The sequence below is a fragment of the Miscanthus floridulus genome, chromosome 3, assembly GCF_019320115.1.
Source record: "Miscanthus floridulus cultivar M001 chromosome 3, ASM1932011v1, whole genome shotgun sequence".
Taxonomy (NCBI): Eukaryota; Viridiplantae; Streptophyta; class Magnoliopsida; order Poales; family Poaceae; genus Miscanthus; species Miscanthus floridulus.
In genome coordinates, this window is record NC_089582.1 from 48,109,431 (window position 1) to 48,126,968 (window position 17,538).

General features: G+C 39.8%; 1 protein-coding gene and 2 pseudogenes across 2 annotated transcripts; 1 reads left to right on the forward strand and 2 right to left on the reverse strand.

Moving 5' to 3' along the window:
• Positions 1-538: 538 nt before the first annotated feature.
• Positions 539-5,178, reverse strand: LOC136545666 (IAA-amino acid hydrolase ILR1-like 9). Of its 2 annotated transcripts, none has more exons than XM_066537660.1 (5): positions 4,700-5,177; positions 1,689-1,814; positions 1,293-1,607; positions 1,028-1,156; positions 539-948 (listed from the first exon to the last, which is right to left on the reverse strand). In XM_066537660.1, the coding sequence occupies exons 1-5, from the start codon at positions 5,060-5,062 to the stop codon at positions 571-573; spliced, it is 1,311 nt and encodes a 436-aa protein (XP_066393757.1). In that variant the 5' UTR covers positions 5,063-5,177; the 3' UTR covers positions 539-570. The 2 variants fall into 2 exon arrangements, with proteins under 2 accessions (XP_066393757.1, XP_066393758.1); XM_066537661.1 differs by having other exon boundaries at positions 741-941; positions 4,700-5,178.
• A 1,073-nt stretch (positions 5,179-6,251) lies between these two features.
• On the reverse strand, positions 6,252-15,748 carry LOC136543692 (histone deacetylase 10, chloroplastic-like; annotated as a pseudogene).
• LOC136542887 (uncharacterized) lies at positions 10,730-12,796 on the forward strand (annotated as a pseudogene).
• Positions 15,749-17,538: the final 1,790 nt, after the last annotated feature.

Genomic DNA, 17,538 nt, shown 5'->3' on the forward strand with positions numbered 1-17,538 from the left:
ATATATTTTTGTCTTTTTGTTTATTTATATATTTCACACACAAGACTGCACATATATTAATTAGTGTTTTGTGGATTTTTATCAGAGCACTTCAATTTAGCGACAAATGTATCTTAAAGTCATCGTAGACTTAAGGATCCTATCACTCTGCTTTGTTTCTTTTTTTCGAGCATAACTTAATTAGCAGGTGCTGTGTCTTTTCATTCAGTAGTTACATGGATATTCCACTAGTAGTGAAAAGAAGAACCAAAAGAAGAAAAGTACGAGACGAAATGAACAGAAAAGTAGTAGTAGAGTACTATACTAGGTATAATTTTTCGTCTGACTAATTCAGTGCTTTTGTTAGCTAATTAATTCAGCGTATGGTTTAACTCCATGCTCTATCAAACTGTCTTTTGATTAAATCCTAGGCTTTGTCAGAGTTTAGTTAGGGTGATGATATATTAATCTGGAAACATTAAATTTATCTTGTGCAGTCATTCAACCCTCCCTCCACCCCCACAATTCGAAAAAGCATAGCGGGAGAGAATGCCCAAAATATTCAAACAAGGCTTGTGTTTCCAATTCAGTTTAGGTTGATGCATGATTCTTCTTCACATATTCAATTGCCACACCGGCATGGAATGCAGCTCCGATGGGAAGCACATCCTCATCGATCACAAAATAGGGTGAGTGAGTGGAATGGATTGTCTCCATGGTGCTTTTGTTGCCAACTCCAATGGTGAAGAAGGTGCCCGCCATTCTCTGCGCATAGAACCCGAAATCCTCTGCACCCATTACCTGGGGACCAAGCTTGACGTTCTTTTCCCCAAGGAGGCTCTCAGCCACTTCCTTTGCGTGAGCATACATCCTTTCATCATTGATCACAGCCGGATATCGCTTCATTGTGTCCTCCATGAAGTCCACAGAGGCAGTGCAATGATGTACCGCCGACTGTCCTTCTACGATCTTCCATAGAAGCATTTATAAATAGTACGTAGCAGTAAAAAACTGAAACTATGTAGTTTAGGTAATGAGAGGAGTTTACCTCTGTGATCCTCTTCATGAGATATGATAAACCTTCATTTGTCATGCTCCTCAAGGTGCCACCAAAGGTCACAGACTCTGGAATAACATTGTAAGCTTCTCCTCCTTTCATAAAAGTGATTGATACAACCTGAAATATTTAGTGAAGAAGAGGAACCATCAATCTTTTAACATATGTAGACAATTTTAGTATTTTACCAGAAAAGGTTCAACATTTACAGTAAACGAAAAATACTACCAAAAGTACAGTTAAGCAGAAAACATACTGCACCCTGTAGGGGATCTATTTCCCGAGAAATAATTTGTTGAAGGCTGACGATAGTAGTGGCTGCAGCTAGAACAGGATCAACGGATTCATGGGGCATTGCAGCATGCCCACCTTTACCAGTAACTGTTGCTAGGAATCGACCTGACGTCGCTGCAAAGGGTCCTGGCCTAGATGAAACGACACCTACAGGAAGGGCTGGGTCAACATGCAAGCCAAATATGGCTGACACATCGTCAAGAACACCTTCTTGTAACACATAATATGCACCACCCTGACCCTCCTCTGCCGGCTGGAATATAAGCTTTACAGTGCCCTGATGATCAAGCAAGAACACCAACAGTATAGAATCATGGAATTTATAAATTGATCTGTTTAATTTCTGGTTAAGCAGTACCTTTAGATCACTCTTGCGATCTTGAAGTATTCTAGCAGCCCCCAGAAGCATTGTTGTGTGTGCATCATGTCCGCAAGCATGCATTTTCCCACTTTCCTGGCTCTTGTGTTCCCAATCCACCAACTCCTGCCAAAAAGCAATGTTATACCAGGGTAAGTATTTTTTTTTCTAATGATAATTGAAGACTGTGCAAAGTACAGAAAGAGTTTGTGCTAGCTTTAATTTATAAGGCATATGGAAGTTATGGTGCTAGTTTGGACAATGCAAACCATATATACCAATGTGGAGTAATTATTTTCCGTTTTCTCCTAGTTGATCTGATCTCTGCCTTTTAGATTACAACAATAAAAAACTGATCTCTTTTTAAAAATCATTACAACATTGATATTTTGCTTTCACATGTGGAAGCTGTGCTGTACTATTATCCTCTACCAAATTTCTCAATGTGCTCATATGTCCAATTAACATGAATGACCAAGAAAGCAATATCCTTGAAAAAAATATCAACAAACTAGCGAGATAAAGAGAATGTGGCATTCAGTTAGGACAAGATAAGATAGAAGAGCATTTCCAAAAGCTCCAACTCCAGAATTTGTTTTTTTTTTTTTGGCAAAAAGGAAAAAATGATCATCCAACAGTTTTGATTTGAACTCCCTAAAAGTAAACATTTGGTAAACCTTTCCTTCAAATCCCAGATATGTGCATGCATTTCGCATTGTGCATCGTGCCTCTTGTGTTGTTTTCCCCTCCTGTCCCGTCTTCCTACATTTCCCCCCTCCTGCTTGCGGCCTCCACCCCTTCCCCAGCAAGCTGGGGGCTCTCTACGACTGGCTAGGGGGCTTATAGGGGGCAGCAGCAGCAGCAGGCTGGGTGGAGGAATTGATTTTTAGCAACCAAATATTATAAATAATTAAAAAGGGTAAAAGTTAGCTCCCTACTCAATTTGCCCAATTGGTATGGGGCGCGTTTGGTTCGTCTCCACACCGCGTCTAACATTAGCCAACGTTTGCTTCGTGATCTAACTTATGGCGAGCCGCACTTTGCCTACGCGGTGCTAGTTCATTTGGATGCAGCTACCAAAACTCTAGCGCCAGCTTTGCTTGCCAGACTTTTAGCGCAGCCAGAGTTGAGTTGCGGCGATTCTATGGTAACAAGCCAAACAGAGCCATAATCTGTAATTTGGCAAGTGTTTTTTAAAAGCTCTTGCATATACTCCAAACTTAAAGTATCCTCCAACTGCTATCTGGGTCCTAAATTATTATACTCCCTTTATTTGAAATAAGAAAGCGTGGTTCGATTTAACTGGCTTCAAAAACTCAATTTTGACTTGTAAATTTCCTGAAATATACTATTACGATTATATACAAATAACATCATAACCATAAGAAAGCACATTCGGTGATGTAACCATGTAACATAATATGTATAACAAGATTGTTCTCATGTGAAAAATTTTGTTATTACAAGGTTTGGCATACACGCCTTGTATATAAATAAAATAAAATGGTGGACCGTGCGATGATGGGGCATTTTAGACGCTTCCTGGATGATTTGGAAATCAAAGAAATCCCTCTTTTGGGTCAAAAATTCACATGGTCTAATGAACGTGCTTCGCCCACTCTAGTTAGATTGGACCGCGCCTTCTGTTGCCTCGGATGGGAGGAGTTTTTTCCTGACTCAGCTTTGCAGAGCACTGCTTCAGTCGTGTCTGATCACTGCCCTCTTGTTCTTGGGATGAAGGTTTGTACCAGTGGCAAGAGGCGTTTCCACTTTGAAAGTTTCTGGCCTAAGGTTTCGGGATTTTTGGATGCTGTTCTGCAGAATTGGGAAGCCCCGCTGGCCTCGACATGTGCTGTAGAACGGCTGTTCCTGAAGCTCCAGCGACTAAGTGGGGATCTGCAGAAGTGGGGGCAACGTAAGATTGGTCATGTCAAACTCCAGCTGGAAATGGCGAAGGAAGTTCTCCATCGCCTTGAGATTGCCAGGGACTCAAGGGCTCTCACAGACAGTGAGGAGTGGTTAAGAAGAAAACTCAAACTTCATTGCTTAGGCCTGGCTTCTCTCGAACGGACCATTGCTCACCTTCGCTCCAGGATCCTTTATCTAAAGGAGGGTGATGCCAATACATCCTTTTTCCATCAGCAAGCGCGTTTCAGAAAGAAAAAAAAAATCATCGCCAAGCTGCAGGTGGATGATCAGGTGCTTTTTGATCAGGAGGAAAAGCAGGACGCAGTGCTGGATTTTTATGAGAACCTGTTGGGGACAGCGGAGGAAAGGGAGTACACCATTGATCTTGATGCAATCGGGGTACAACAGCATGATCTCTCCACATTAGATTGCCCTTTCTCTGAAGAAGAAGTGTCGGCTACAATCAAGGGGATGCCTCTGGACAAGGCCTGAACCGGGTGAAAACACAATTATATTAACCTAGCATTATTAGTACTACCCTCGTTCTAAACTAAATCAATTTTTAGAATAAACTAAAATTAAACTATTTTAAGTTTGATCAACTTTATAAAAAAGAGAATACCAAAATTAGTATATTATAAAAAATTATTGTATATCTAGTAATAGTTATTCGGTGTCATATATATTATTGTTTTTCTATACATTTGATTAAATTTAAAATAGTTGGACTAAGGACACTTATAAAAGTTGATTTATTTTGGACGAACGACGTACTAGTACGAGACAAAGCAAGTCATTAACCCCTCGGAGAAAGAAAAACAAGCAGATGCATCATCTTACACAAAATCAGTTGAGTCGGGTTAACTAGATGAACCTTCGCCTTTAGTTCCAGAGAATGATGATCACAGACAGCCAAAAACAAAAAAAGTTGGGATGAATTTAATGCTCGAATTAAGTAAACCCCTGAGGGCATCGAATTCGAATCCCACGTGGGATTGTGCGAACTGGGGGAACAACCAAACGTGGCGTGCAAGATTTTGTCGGCACCGCTGAGAAAGATCTGCAAAGGAACAGACAAGAGACGGGCCGGGCGGGGCACGGACCTGCACGGGGAGCGCGTCCATGTCGGCCCGGAGCGCGACGACGGGCCCGGGGCCGGCGGCGGCGCCGACGATGGTGGCCACGACGCCGGTCTGGGCGACGGGCCACCTGTAGGGGACGCCGATCGCGTCGAGCTCGGCCCGCACGAGCTCGCTGGTGCGGTGCTCCTGGAAGGCCAGCTCGGGCCGCTGGTGGATGCGCCGCCGCACGCCCCGCAGCCACGCGGCGAACCCCGGCGCGCGCGCCTCGCCGAGGAGCTCCGCCGCCGGCGCCGGCGCCTCTGCCGAGGCGAGGGAGAGCTGCGAGCAGAGCAGGAGCGGTAGGAGGAGCAAAGTGGAGAAAGAGACGGCGGCGGCGGCGGCCATGGTAAGATCACCCGGCCGGTGGCAACGGCCGGCAAAGGTGGAAGGAGATTCACTTGGGTGGTCGGAGGCGGGCAGAGACGGCTTTCTTTGAGTCAAGTGGTGAAGTGAATCGAACGGCCCAGAGTTTTTTCGGGGGTTTCGAGAGGGCCGAGTCATCGAGCTACCTGCCTGCCATTCGCGTTCGGGATTAGCCTTTGGCGTTTTCTTTGACCGCATGACTTTGGGCGAGACGGAATCATCAAAAGACCAGTCAGTGTTGTTTTGGCATCCTCCAACTACCTTTCTCGTAGTACTAGGTTTATAATGGTACGTTGTTACGGAATAGCTAAATTTTTATACTAAAAACATATGAATCGCACAATAAAATAATATTACTGTAAAATTAAATATCGACGTTAAAGTAACATTTAATAAAAAAGACAAAGTTCGTGAAATTAACAGCCACAGAGAGCGTGGCGTTGCAGGCTCACAAACTCTATTGTGTAGATTGCTAAAGCTACAACAACATTCGGGTGTGCAAATTAGAACCATCGAAAGATATCACAAACTGATACTCTCTAATTACATTCTAATATTTTTCTTTATGAATTATTATATTGCAACTCCACTAATTACCATATTCTTCAAACACAAAAACGATAGCAACCACCATATACACCTCTAGCCATCATCACCTCGTGGAGCCTCCATTTTGCATGTCCTGAGCTGAACCACAACGTCCAGTCAGTTCCACCTCGACCACTCAGGGTCAATGCTCATTAAACTATAAATCTAACATCTTTGGAGTGCAAAGCTTAAAATAATCAAAGCCAACCCTTGCACGGAGACTACCAAATGAAGAGCCAGAGATGATAACAGAAAGCAGAGACAAATGCTATATCCATACTGCCCAGTTGGCAGTTGTGATACAAAATAACAACCTAACTATAGCAGCAGCGAGGGAAGACTGAACAGTAGGCCACAGTTCTCAATAAAAACAATGTATTTTTGTACTTTTTAAGGATTTTACAACTTAATTTCTCTACAAATACGAAATCATAAAGACAATTGTGCATTCAGTTAAGTAGTCCAGTGATCGGCATGTTGTATTTCTATACCCAAAGAAAACAGTACAAGCAAAACTCTACTTCATTCTCTTCTTACTTCTGTATTAGTAGCAGCAAGTTCGTTCCTTAGAAGATCTGCGGTTTCATATAACCAACGAGTTATTTCTCAGGATGTTCATGAACTGAAGAGCCTTGATTTTAAGGCTGGATAGGAGGATCTCACCCGGCTAATTTTGATGAGCCGATGGAGCAATGACCTCATCAAATGCACACCTCATGGTGTAGTCACCTGCGCCACCGGGCAGAGGAAGGTTGAGTGTCATGCCTTCACCATCACCCTGTCCGACTTCATTAATCTTACCAGTACCAGGGTAGCTTCCAAGCTACATCACACATGGAAAACAAAGACTCTTTCATGGTAAAGTTCAGCACCTAGTTGCACAAAGAGATGTCACAGACACAGAAAACAGGGGTACAAAACCTGGTGAGTTGAGAGGAAGAATATGTCTGGATCATCATAAAATGCATCGGATGTCCCATTGCCATGGTGAACGTCAAAATCTATTATCATCACACGCTTTAGTCCATGTTGATGCTGAGCGTACGGAGCTAACACTGCGATGTTCCCAAAGATACGAAAACCCAAGGGACCTTGAGGAACAACATGATGTCCTGGTGGCCTTACTAAAACAAAGGCAAGGGGCGGATTAGGACCTAACTACTTAAGAAAACATGCAATGTTTCTTGGGGAAACAGCATTGCAAAGTAAAATAAAAAACATGCTGAAACCACCATTATAATCAACAGAGAGAAGATTAGTTACCACTGAATCAACCAATTTGATTCCGGCACCAGCTGATAGAAGTGATTCTTGCAAAGTCTATACAGAAAATAATAGAATGACTTAAAATGGTGATATCTAAAATTTTGCAGATTCCAGTAGTATGCACATCAATAGGTGAAGTAGACTATGGAACAATCAATGAGTATATAGCAACTTAAAATTATATCGCAGAAAATATGAGTAATGAAATCAACAATGTCTTATATACTTTAATAGCTTTCTTAAAAAAAATTGGGTGGTGCCTTAGTGCCAGTTCAGACTTCATTAAAGTGTTCTTCAGTGTTAAATTTATGGATCAGAATTTTTGCAGTTATCAGTAACATCAAAATCATAAGGCATCTAAATGAATCACCAGTTCATACTTCTCATGATAACCGCCAAATAAAAAATAGCTCATATATAATGCTATTAGTTGTAAGCATGCTGAGTAATACTCTGTCTATTTCCAAGTTCCAACCGAATTAATACTGGCACGGCATAGGAGAGGGCATGCACAATTAACATCAGAAGCATGTAAAAACGAAAAGGACACATACATAAAGCATTATAGTCTCTGTAGCGTATGTTGGTCCAGTCCCTTCAATAAATATCAGACCTTCATCTGAAGCTCTACCCATAGCCTGTAGCCACATGCTACCACATATTAAGGAAATTGCATCATTATTTCAAGCCTATCTAATAGGTTTTCACCGGTAGAGAAAAACAACTTCTTATAAAAAAAGTAAGAATAAATAAGGATAGTGTGATGACAGGTACCTTTTCGAGTCCAGTGATGTAAGATCTTGAATGAACACGTGCAACATCATCTAGAGAAGTAGCACTACTACAAAACAAGGATATTGTATCACTTTCTTGTAACATATTCATCAATGTGTTCCAGTGAAATTTCATAGTAACATAAAATAGTGTGTTACAGACTTCAATTGTAACACAAAACATTTTTTTTATAAAAATGTGTTACTGGCAATAATTATAGTAACACAAAATTAATGTTACAAGCAAAATATTACAAAAGTGTACTATGTTGTAACACATAAATGGAACATATAAAATGTGTTATAAATATATACCTTGTAGTAACACAAAATAACGTTACAGTCCAAGTGTTACAAAGAAACATATACATGTGGACCTTCCTATTCATAGGCGACACGAACATCGCACCTAGCTGTCGTCAAGGCTGTTAGGCAATCACATCGTGGTCATCACATGTGAACCAAGTAACAATGAGTAAGGGGGTGTTTGTTAGGGCTCCTCCTGAGGGGCTTCTTCGGAGGAGTCGGAGCCATTTTAGAGGAGCTTCTATGACCACCAGAGGACATTTTCATTAATACAGTGACAATAGTTCTCCTGTCAATAATTCGTGACAAGACAAAACTCGTCACAACATATTGAATAGAATACTGCCACGTGTATGGTGACATGGCACATATGACATGGCAGAGGACGTGGCGGGTGACATGGCATTTAACATTTGGCCCATATAGCATGGGTTTTTTATTATTATTTTCATTTACAATCTGCCCAATTGGCCCAATTTTTTTTTGGCCCAGCTACAAATTAGCAACATTATAGTCCAGTCCCATATTATGGGCTAACCCAATTCTTCCGCGTATTTCATCAGTTTTTTAATAGACCACCTAGTTCTTCCACGTGTTGCGTTTTTATTAGTCTAAATTTCAGGTTTTATTTTTTATTAGTCCACGTCATCATAAACGAGAACAACCCAATAAAAATCCGTACATATAATTCAAGTTTACAGGCACAAAACCACTCAAGTTACGAACACATAATGAAATAATTTATCAAGTCACAACCATGACGAGCATCCTAGTACGAGTATAATCTTTTTTTTAACTGAGCATTTTATTACTCACCGACTCCGGCCAAATCGCTGGTTACCACACACTCAAACTCCTGAGGTACACCATCCCAAGTGTTACTAATGCCACCAGAAAACTTACACCTGGCAGCTGCTAAAGCATGAGCCACCCTATTACAGTCACGTTTGCACACACTAAGATTACATGATCTAAGCTCTACGCTAATAAAAAAATTCATCTCCGTGACTAGACCCCCAACTGTAGACAGCCTGTAGTTGTCGCCTGAGAGAGCATCTCTGACAAGCATGGTGTCGGTCTCCACAATGATCTCCTGCACTCCCATGCTGATTGCCACCTGAAGTCCTGCATAACAAGCCAACAGTTCTCTGCAGTTACTAATTGGCAAATGCAAGATAAAACTTAAGAGCAGTGGCAAACCACGGCTGCACTTTGCTCTCTGCAGTTACTATAGCAGCTGCACAACAGCAGGTGCAGGAAGCTTTAGTGAACACTCCCTTTAACATTTGGTAGCAATGGAACTGAAGAATTACTCTAGAGAGTCTATAGCTCTTGTGTCAGAAATATGGTAGTTCATATTTTTTAATTATATCTTAGCTCATGTTACGAGTATCATGTTGCATAAGTCATCCATCAACAACTGAGAGATGTAAGAACAGAACCATTTAAAAAGAAGAAGAAAATGCACACAGTAATTTGACTAGTTGCAAAACTGTAAACAAGCACAGCTGCTAAAGTTGCTAAGCAAGCATCAACATTCCAATAAAACGCCTAGTCATTCATCCTCAATCCATTACGAGCACAACTCACCTCCAACAGAAATCGACCCATATGGTAGTAGCCAAGACCTGCCCAACATCTCATTCACCCCCTGTAGCAGCATCAAGCCATGAATCAGGAACTTCATTAAAAGTTAACCCCATAAAATTTCAGGGTCAAAGACTGAATTAGTGAAAATATGCAGCGTTAAACCAATGTTTTTTGGGATCACAAGTTCAATAGAAAGATTGAATTAGTGAAAACATGTAGCATTAATCCATGTGCTTGTGCAGCAGTCTATCATGTTGTCAGCCAGTCTCTATTTATGCAAAACAGTGCCACACTCTTGAAGCACAAGTCAGCCATTAATGAACTAACAAAGCAGGCATGAGTGCCATAGCAATAGAAAATACAGCAGGTACTCAGTAGTTCTTAGTACACATACCAAAGTAGCATTTCTTTTCCCCATTAAGAGAGAGTTACAGATTAGTACAAAAACAATTATCTTGTGCTACTGGAGTGCGTAAAGAAAACTGAACTTAGTAATAAATCAACTTAAGAATGTGTAGAGAACTAGCATGGCCAAGTAACAATTAACTTGTGGTTTCTTTATACATTTTCGTTATCGTATCATACAGGTATAACATATATTGTTACAATCATACCATTGACCACCCCAATAAAGTTCACATATATAAATTATCATTATAGTAAAAATTCAATAAATATGAGAAGAACTTGTACAATTACACAATAAAGAAAAAGGAGAAACACAAATCATTGAAGAAATGAGCTTGCACAATAAAGAGTCAGGTACTGCACCTCATGAACTATGATTGGTCATTCAATCCATTGCCACTATCATCCGCAGCATCACTAGCATCCACCATGGTTCCCTCAATGTCTGTTCTAGCCCATTGATGTCTTACATTTGCATTATTGAACATATCTCCAAGGTGTGTGACATGGAATGGCTCATTTTCTACATCATCTTCCCATTCATCACAACCTATGTCATATATATCTCTTGGTTTCATCTTCATGACTACAGACCACCCAGGGTTTTCCTATTGGTGCTATATTTTATTTAGATTGTGCTAACACGGCGGTGGATAATTGGACCATAAATCTAGAATGCGGTGGGAAAGCTGAAGGACATAAACATGTGCAAAGGGAAATGGATAGAGATGAGATATGCTTTTTCGACTTGATTGATCTGATCGAGGGTTCTGGGTACACATCAGTCGACTATCTATACTACAAGAGAAAAGATAGCTTGGTTGTAATACAACAAGATTCTGATGTGATTGAAATGCTCAATGAGTGTGAGAGCGAAAAGACGGTTAATTTGTTTGTGACGAGGCAAAGACCGGCCACTTTAGCGCCTACCAAGTCCAGCAAAGAACCATCCAAATCTAAACCAAAAAAAATAAAGGTATTAGAATGAACATATAATTTACTTTTCTATGTATATTTGATTATTCAAGGACAACCATTCCAAGTCATGTTAGTTATCAATGATTTATTTTCATCCTAGATTAGCATATCCAACCCCACCATGGTATGTGATTTAATAAATACAATCTTGATAGTCTAATACAAATACCTAGTTGCTTAATAAAAAAATTACATATTGTTCATTATATTTACTATAAACACGTGTTCATGTCCCCAACATTTGTTTAGCAGGAAGAGGAGGTACAAAGAAAAAGAAAGGATTAAATGCAATGCATACTGAAGCACTATATGCTAACGAGGTTGAGTAGCATGATGATGAGAACCAGAACACATCAGGTACAAATGTAGTTAGACCAATCTCATTCATATGGACTGCGTCTTAACCAATTACTATCACTATCATTCTGTTTTTAATAGGTGATGGCGATGAAGTACCTGGTAAACGAAAGGGGACCGTTTTAACACATGTTTGGGATCTACTTGGAGGAGATCAGATAGTAGTAAGATGTAATATGCTTGGACAACCCATTGGAAAAGAAGGTGGCCTTTTAGGACAATTTTTGGGCACCATAGCAAGAAATGGTGGTTACTGTCCTGTTGGTGCCAAAGATTGGAGAGAAGTTAAGAAAAACAATGCAAAAACCATAATTCAATTCATCCAGGTTAGCTAAATTTTACAAGACATAATGTTTTTATAAGATTAAGTATATATATGCTTGTTAAAGGCTTTGTTGTAAGTATATATATGCTTGTTATCATGTCATGAAGTCAAATTCATTCATTAGTGACTTTTTTTATTTTAGACAAAGTTCTTATATCCTCATTCATGTGAGAAATGGATATTGAAATCAATTGGAAGAGATTGGAGAAAATACAAGGCAACATTAAAAAAGTCACTATTTAATCCAAAGAAGAAAAAGTCTGTTTTGAACAAGCGTTGTCCAAATGATATCGATGAAGATCAATGGAAGGCCCTAGTAAAATATTGAAAGTCCAGCGAAGGACAAGTAAGGCACCATTATTGACGCTATTTGGCTTTTTTTTACTATCACTATCTATACCATTATTGATTTTTATATGTATAATGGTTCATTATCTATTAATTTACTTTTCTTGTAGACCCTAAGTGAGAAGAACAAAATAAGTTGTCAAATGAAGAAGACAACACACACAGCCGATACAAAGAGTTATGCTCGTTGGTCTGAGGACATGGTGAGTCATCTTCTGTTTTAAAAAAATTATATATGATTCTTCTTACTTTTCCTTTACTGCTATTTTTCAGAGGCAAACTGATCCTGAAAAAAAACAGCCACATAGAGCAAAGGTTTACCTCGCAACTCACAGAAAAAGGGGAAAAGGGATAAACGAACCAGTGGTATGCTACATGCACATGAGAATTTTTGCAAATATAAAATTATTTCTGTTTTCTAATGTGCGGATTTCTTGCTTGTAGGTTGAACTGGAAAATCTCCTAGACACACAACCAGAGTTAGCACAAAATAGTGAGGGAGGAGTTGCATGGGAATGTGATGCATTACATAGGGTGTTGGGAGAAGAGAAAGCTGGACAAGTGCACGGCATGGGATTGCTTCTAGTTCCTAAACAAGTTTATGGTCGAAGAACACACCATTTTAAGGACATTAATATAGTTTCACTAGATGGCTCATCATCTGATGTAGAGACTCACATGTTGGAAGAAATAAGGCAACTCAAAGAGCATTCTAGAATGCAAGACAAAGTTATTGAAGAACTAAAAACAATCAAAGGCACCATGAGAACCAAGAAGCAACAATGGTAACAATGTACATTTTAATTTGTAACTTTGTATTGAAATGTGTTACTCAAACTTTATTTCTTTTCTAGGGAAATTGTGCTAGGAGTGATCATAACAATTCTCAGAATCAAGCGGTGCTTTCTAAAAGAAAGGTATTTGCTCTATTTTCCATGTTTTCACCTAATTTAGTCTTTTGGCTTTAATATTGTTTCAAATTTTTAGAGAGTTCACTGTGTTGCACCCAACCAGAATGATGGATTCCTTGAACACAGGGATGAATTGGTAAAGTCACATTCTTGTGAATTTAATACTATTTTATTCACAAAGGATTTTTTTATATTAACTCATGCTACTTTCTTTTTTCTCTTTACTAGAATAAAGAAACATGTGAGTCTGAATATAGTGATGATGACAGTCTACTTTTATCCACCACAAGTAAAACAACAAAGAAACAAAAGCTATCTATAAACCACACTTTGCAGTATTTATATAGAAATTTTTGTCTTAATATTTCATACTTGATTTTATATGTGTAAGGGTCATCATGGAGGGCCTGGAGAGACTACGACCATTGCACACCAAGAGGTGGCTCATGACAAGGTTACATGCAACAAGCATCAAGCACCTAAACAACTTCCTGTAATGAAGGTAGATGAACATAATACACTTGTTCTAATTGCATGATCTTGATGTACAACTAAGGGTTGTTGGTCACTAAGAGATTATGTCAAATTAATGTAGGTTGGGTCCATGGTGCTACTAATGACTTCAAAATATCCTAATAAGGCTAATGTGGCCTATGCAACCTCTTGAGCACTGATCCAGAAGCCATTGTTGGTGGAGTTAAGACAGGAAGTCAATTCTACAAAGTGTGTATCGATCATGCTATAGCAAAAGATGAGCCATTAGTGAGGCCTAGGCCTGGGTGCAACAATATTGGTGATGCTCAAGCCAAAGGAGTCTCAATTGCTTGGCCTTCAATGTTTGTATGTTCAAACTAGCTTTCTTAACTTACATCATTGTACATATGTGGCCTAATTTGTAATCTTACAACTTACATTTTCTTTGCAGGTTCAAATGATTAATGGTTGAATTCCTACATCGATGTGTACAAAGAATAATGGAAGAAGAAGCAATGGACTTTATGAATCCTAGCTAGTTCTTGAATTTTTCTTTCTAGTATGGACTATGTGTGTTTGCTCTCTAGAGCTATATTGTTATGTACAGATACTATGATTTAATCTGAACAAGCACTATGTTTGAAATCATCCTACTATATGTGGATCTTGTTATGATTATTGAAATTTGTGGTTTATGTGATTTTACAATGTGTCATGTTTGTGTTATTCTATAATAATCCATGTGCCACATATATAGGCGAAACAAATATTTGTTTCCTAATCTAAATATGTCACAATAGATATAAACAAGTGTTACAAATCATGTGTACCTTTGTTCCATACTGTGCTCTACCATAATGTAGAAGTGTTACTAGAACTAAAAAAGTGTTACAGCAGACAATCACTATAACACTAGGCAAATGTTCCCATAGATAAATAAATGTGTTACAAACTATGTATTACACCATAATGTAAAGTGTTACTAGAGAAAAAAAAGTGTTACATCAAAAAATCATTGTAACACTAGACAAATGTTCCTATAGACAAGTAGATGTGTTACAATAAACTAGTGTATAGTAACATGGCCAATTGGAACACAAAAAAATGTGTTACTAAGAGAGCTAGTAACACTTTTTTCAACCTACAGTAACACAAGTTGGTGTTACTGTATCCCTGTGCTGTTGTAGTGTAGGGTTGAAATTTTGAATTTCAAGAACCTGTGAACCACGATGCTGAAAACTAAATAAATGAGATGACATTTAACTTATGAGTACTCGTCCTTTTCTAGTGAAATGCAATTGTACACGGTATAAGAAAGAAACATGCCAAAGCCCCAGAAGGTTTGACTAAAGGCAGAAGGAACTATTGAAACATAGTGAGATAAGACAATGTCCTCAAGTTGATTGCACATCCTATTTCTTTTTATATGATTCAATTTTAGCATAGTTTCAAATAAAGGTAAAATAAAAAATAAAGGTGTTTTTTAAGATCAAGTTCCAAAAAATAGTTGTGAATATTCGAAGTAGTATTGCCGGTATACCTTGGGATTAAGCTCCAATTTCTCAAGAGCATCAACTATCGTAAGAACTCTTTTGTTAGATTCTGGATGTGCTTCCTGAATACCAAAAGAAGTGGAAAATATTATGATATAATGCACAGTGCAGATGAGACAACTTATTACATCGTGATTTATATAGTTCTATGTATCATTTTTTTCAAGAAATTTGTTGCATAGAAAGGTAAAGCATGGTTGTTAGTTAACACCAACCATTTACATAGATGGTCTAGAACTATTGTATATTGTTTAGAAACTCAGTATTTAAGTTTTCAATCTTTTTTTTCAGCAACTCAGTATTTACATAGATGGTCTAGAACTCGGCCAGAAAGTACATGCTAACCTTTTTTGTTCCTTTTGCATAGATCAATAGTGATATCCAAAACAAACACTCGCATCATGGAGAAAAAGAAAAAGCCCTGGCCATTATGCTGCAGTCATCTTACCAAATGTTGAACCAGCAACAAAAGAACAATACTACGCTCATCAACCTGATAAGGGAAAGCCCAAGCCCCTAAAGAGAAACCATACTAATTCCCGACAGAACGATCATAAGAAAAATGATTCTTGCATAATCCACATAGGTCTAGGCAATAAGCAAAATGAATGCACCAACCACGAATTTAAGAACAAGATATGCAAGAACTTCATAATGATTGGAAGAAACCCTGCGCGTACCATTCGTCCAGGTCCAACTCCAACATCTGCATCCTCCTTACGATGCTGCTGCCGCCGCTCCACCTTCCTCAACCCAACTAATGACCTGGGCCACTTCGCCGAGATTCCCATCACGCCGCCACTCTAGCCGCCTCAACTACAGTAACCTAAAGACGCAAAATTTTTTGTTTTTGTTAGCACCAGCACAAACTGCAACACAATGTCACATGATAGAGGGGGAAAAGGAGTGCTCACATTACTTATTCAGTCCAAATTTAGCCAAGAACTCTATCTGCAGATCAGGGGATGCTAGGGGCCACCTGAGGTGCCAAATTTTCAGCATCAGTTGTATCACATGAAACTAACAGCTTCCTTCGTCCTATAGAATGCTTGTTGGAAGTGACGCCAACTGCGCTTGGTAACAACATAATTGTATTAATCAGGTCCAGTTAATGCTCCCATCCTAATAGTAAAAAAATCAACTTAGCAATAGAACATTCAGAAATAACATTTGAGCATAAAAGCATATATTTGCAAGCAGAGAAGCAGCACAAACACCTCCAACAATTAAATGATGGGTAAAAACCAACCCTTTTTCTAAATCAGTGTCAAAATAATTAGAGGGCTAATAAGTATTGAGATGCTAGTAATGCAGGAAGTACTCACTGCTTAGCAATCTCTGTAGAAATTTCAAACCTAGGATCAAGGCCTTGAACAATACAATCTCGAACTGCATAAAAGGGAGAAAGCATGAGTAAACTGATAGCATAATAACAATTTCCTTATAATAAACATGTAAACTATTAGACAATGAAACTTGAGAATGCTCTGACCACAAATGGTTGGTCAGCCGCAATTGTCAAAAGATCCTCTCCTGCAAAATTTAATTCGAGTCAACATAATAAAATTGATAGAATAAACCATGAACTTCTTCTTTTCAAATTGGTAGGTCACACAACATTACCGATTGCAGCAAGTTTCTGCTTCTTCTTTTCAAACTTCTCCAGTAGGAAAAAGGAAGCTCGTTTTAACCATAGCTTTAAGCACCTGCAGAAATACAAGATTCAACACTTCCTAGAAGGTCGCAGGGTATAGATTATCATCGGCTGGCTTAGGGAAAGGAGAATGAAGAACCTGCAGGTGGCGACGAGGAGTACAGAGATCCGACGATGGCGCCAATGCGCGGCATGGGACGGGCCGGCGAGTGCGGCTCCGCGCGACCTGACGAGGGTCCCCGCCTCAAGGCCTAGGCCGAGGCGGCGAGCAGGACTCCCGAAACCCTAATTTGCTCATCAAAACTTTATTCCCCAAATTTGGAACCCTAAATCCTGAACTGAGGCATAAATTCACGATTAGTACCTGCTCTGGCATTAGTCATGCTGCGCCGCCGCTGCCAGGAGGCTCCCCTCCTGCACACACATCAGCACGCCCTCGACATCGTCTTGTGCACACGGCCGCTGCGAGACCGAGGCCCGGCCGGATGCGATCTCCTCGGAGACCGAGGCCTTAGACGACTGCGGCACCAGATGCGCCTCCTGCTGCTGCGGATGGCTGGCGGTCGGAGCCCTGGCGGCCTCACGTCCTAGCGCATGTCGCGGGAGAGGAGTCACGTGTGCGGGGGAGAGACGGAGTCGCATGAGGGTGGATAGGGATCGCACGAGTGCGTAATTGATGGCGCGCGTCGGGTGCGGGGGATGGGAGGAGCGAGGAAGCCGCGGGATAGCACCCGGGGATGCATGCGAGCGAGCAGCTTTGGTATTGCACCTATGAACGGAATAGTTATGAATGTTTTAGTTGTAGAGATTGAGATGCTAGTAATGCAGGAAGTACTCATGGCTTAGCAATCTCTATAGAAATTTTAAACCTAGGATCAAGGCCTTGAACAATACAATCTCAAACTACATAAAAGGGAGAAAGCATGA

Bases quoted from the DNA above. Each gene is read 5' to 3' on its own strand.
- LOC136545666 (XM_066537660.1), bottom strand. From the start codon at position 5,062: ATGGCCGCCGCCGCCGCCGTCTCTTTCTCCACTTTGCTCCTCCTACCG. The intron at 1,608-1,688 runs GTACTGCTTAAC...CTTGATCATCAG, and splicing joins ATCGCAAGAGTGATCTAAAG to GGCACTGTAAAGCTTATATT. The intron at 949-1,027 runs GTAAACTCCTCT...CTTCTATGGAAG, and splicing joins TCATGAAGAGGATCACAGAG to ATCGTAGAAGGACAGTCGGC.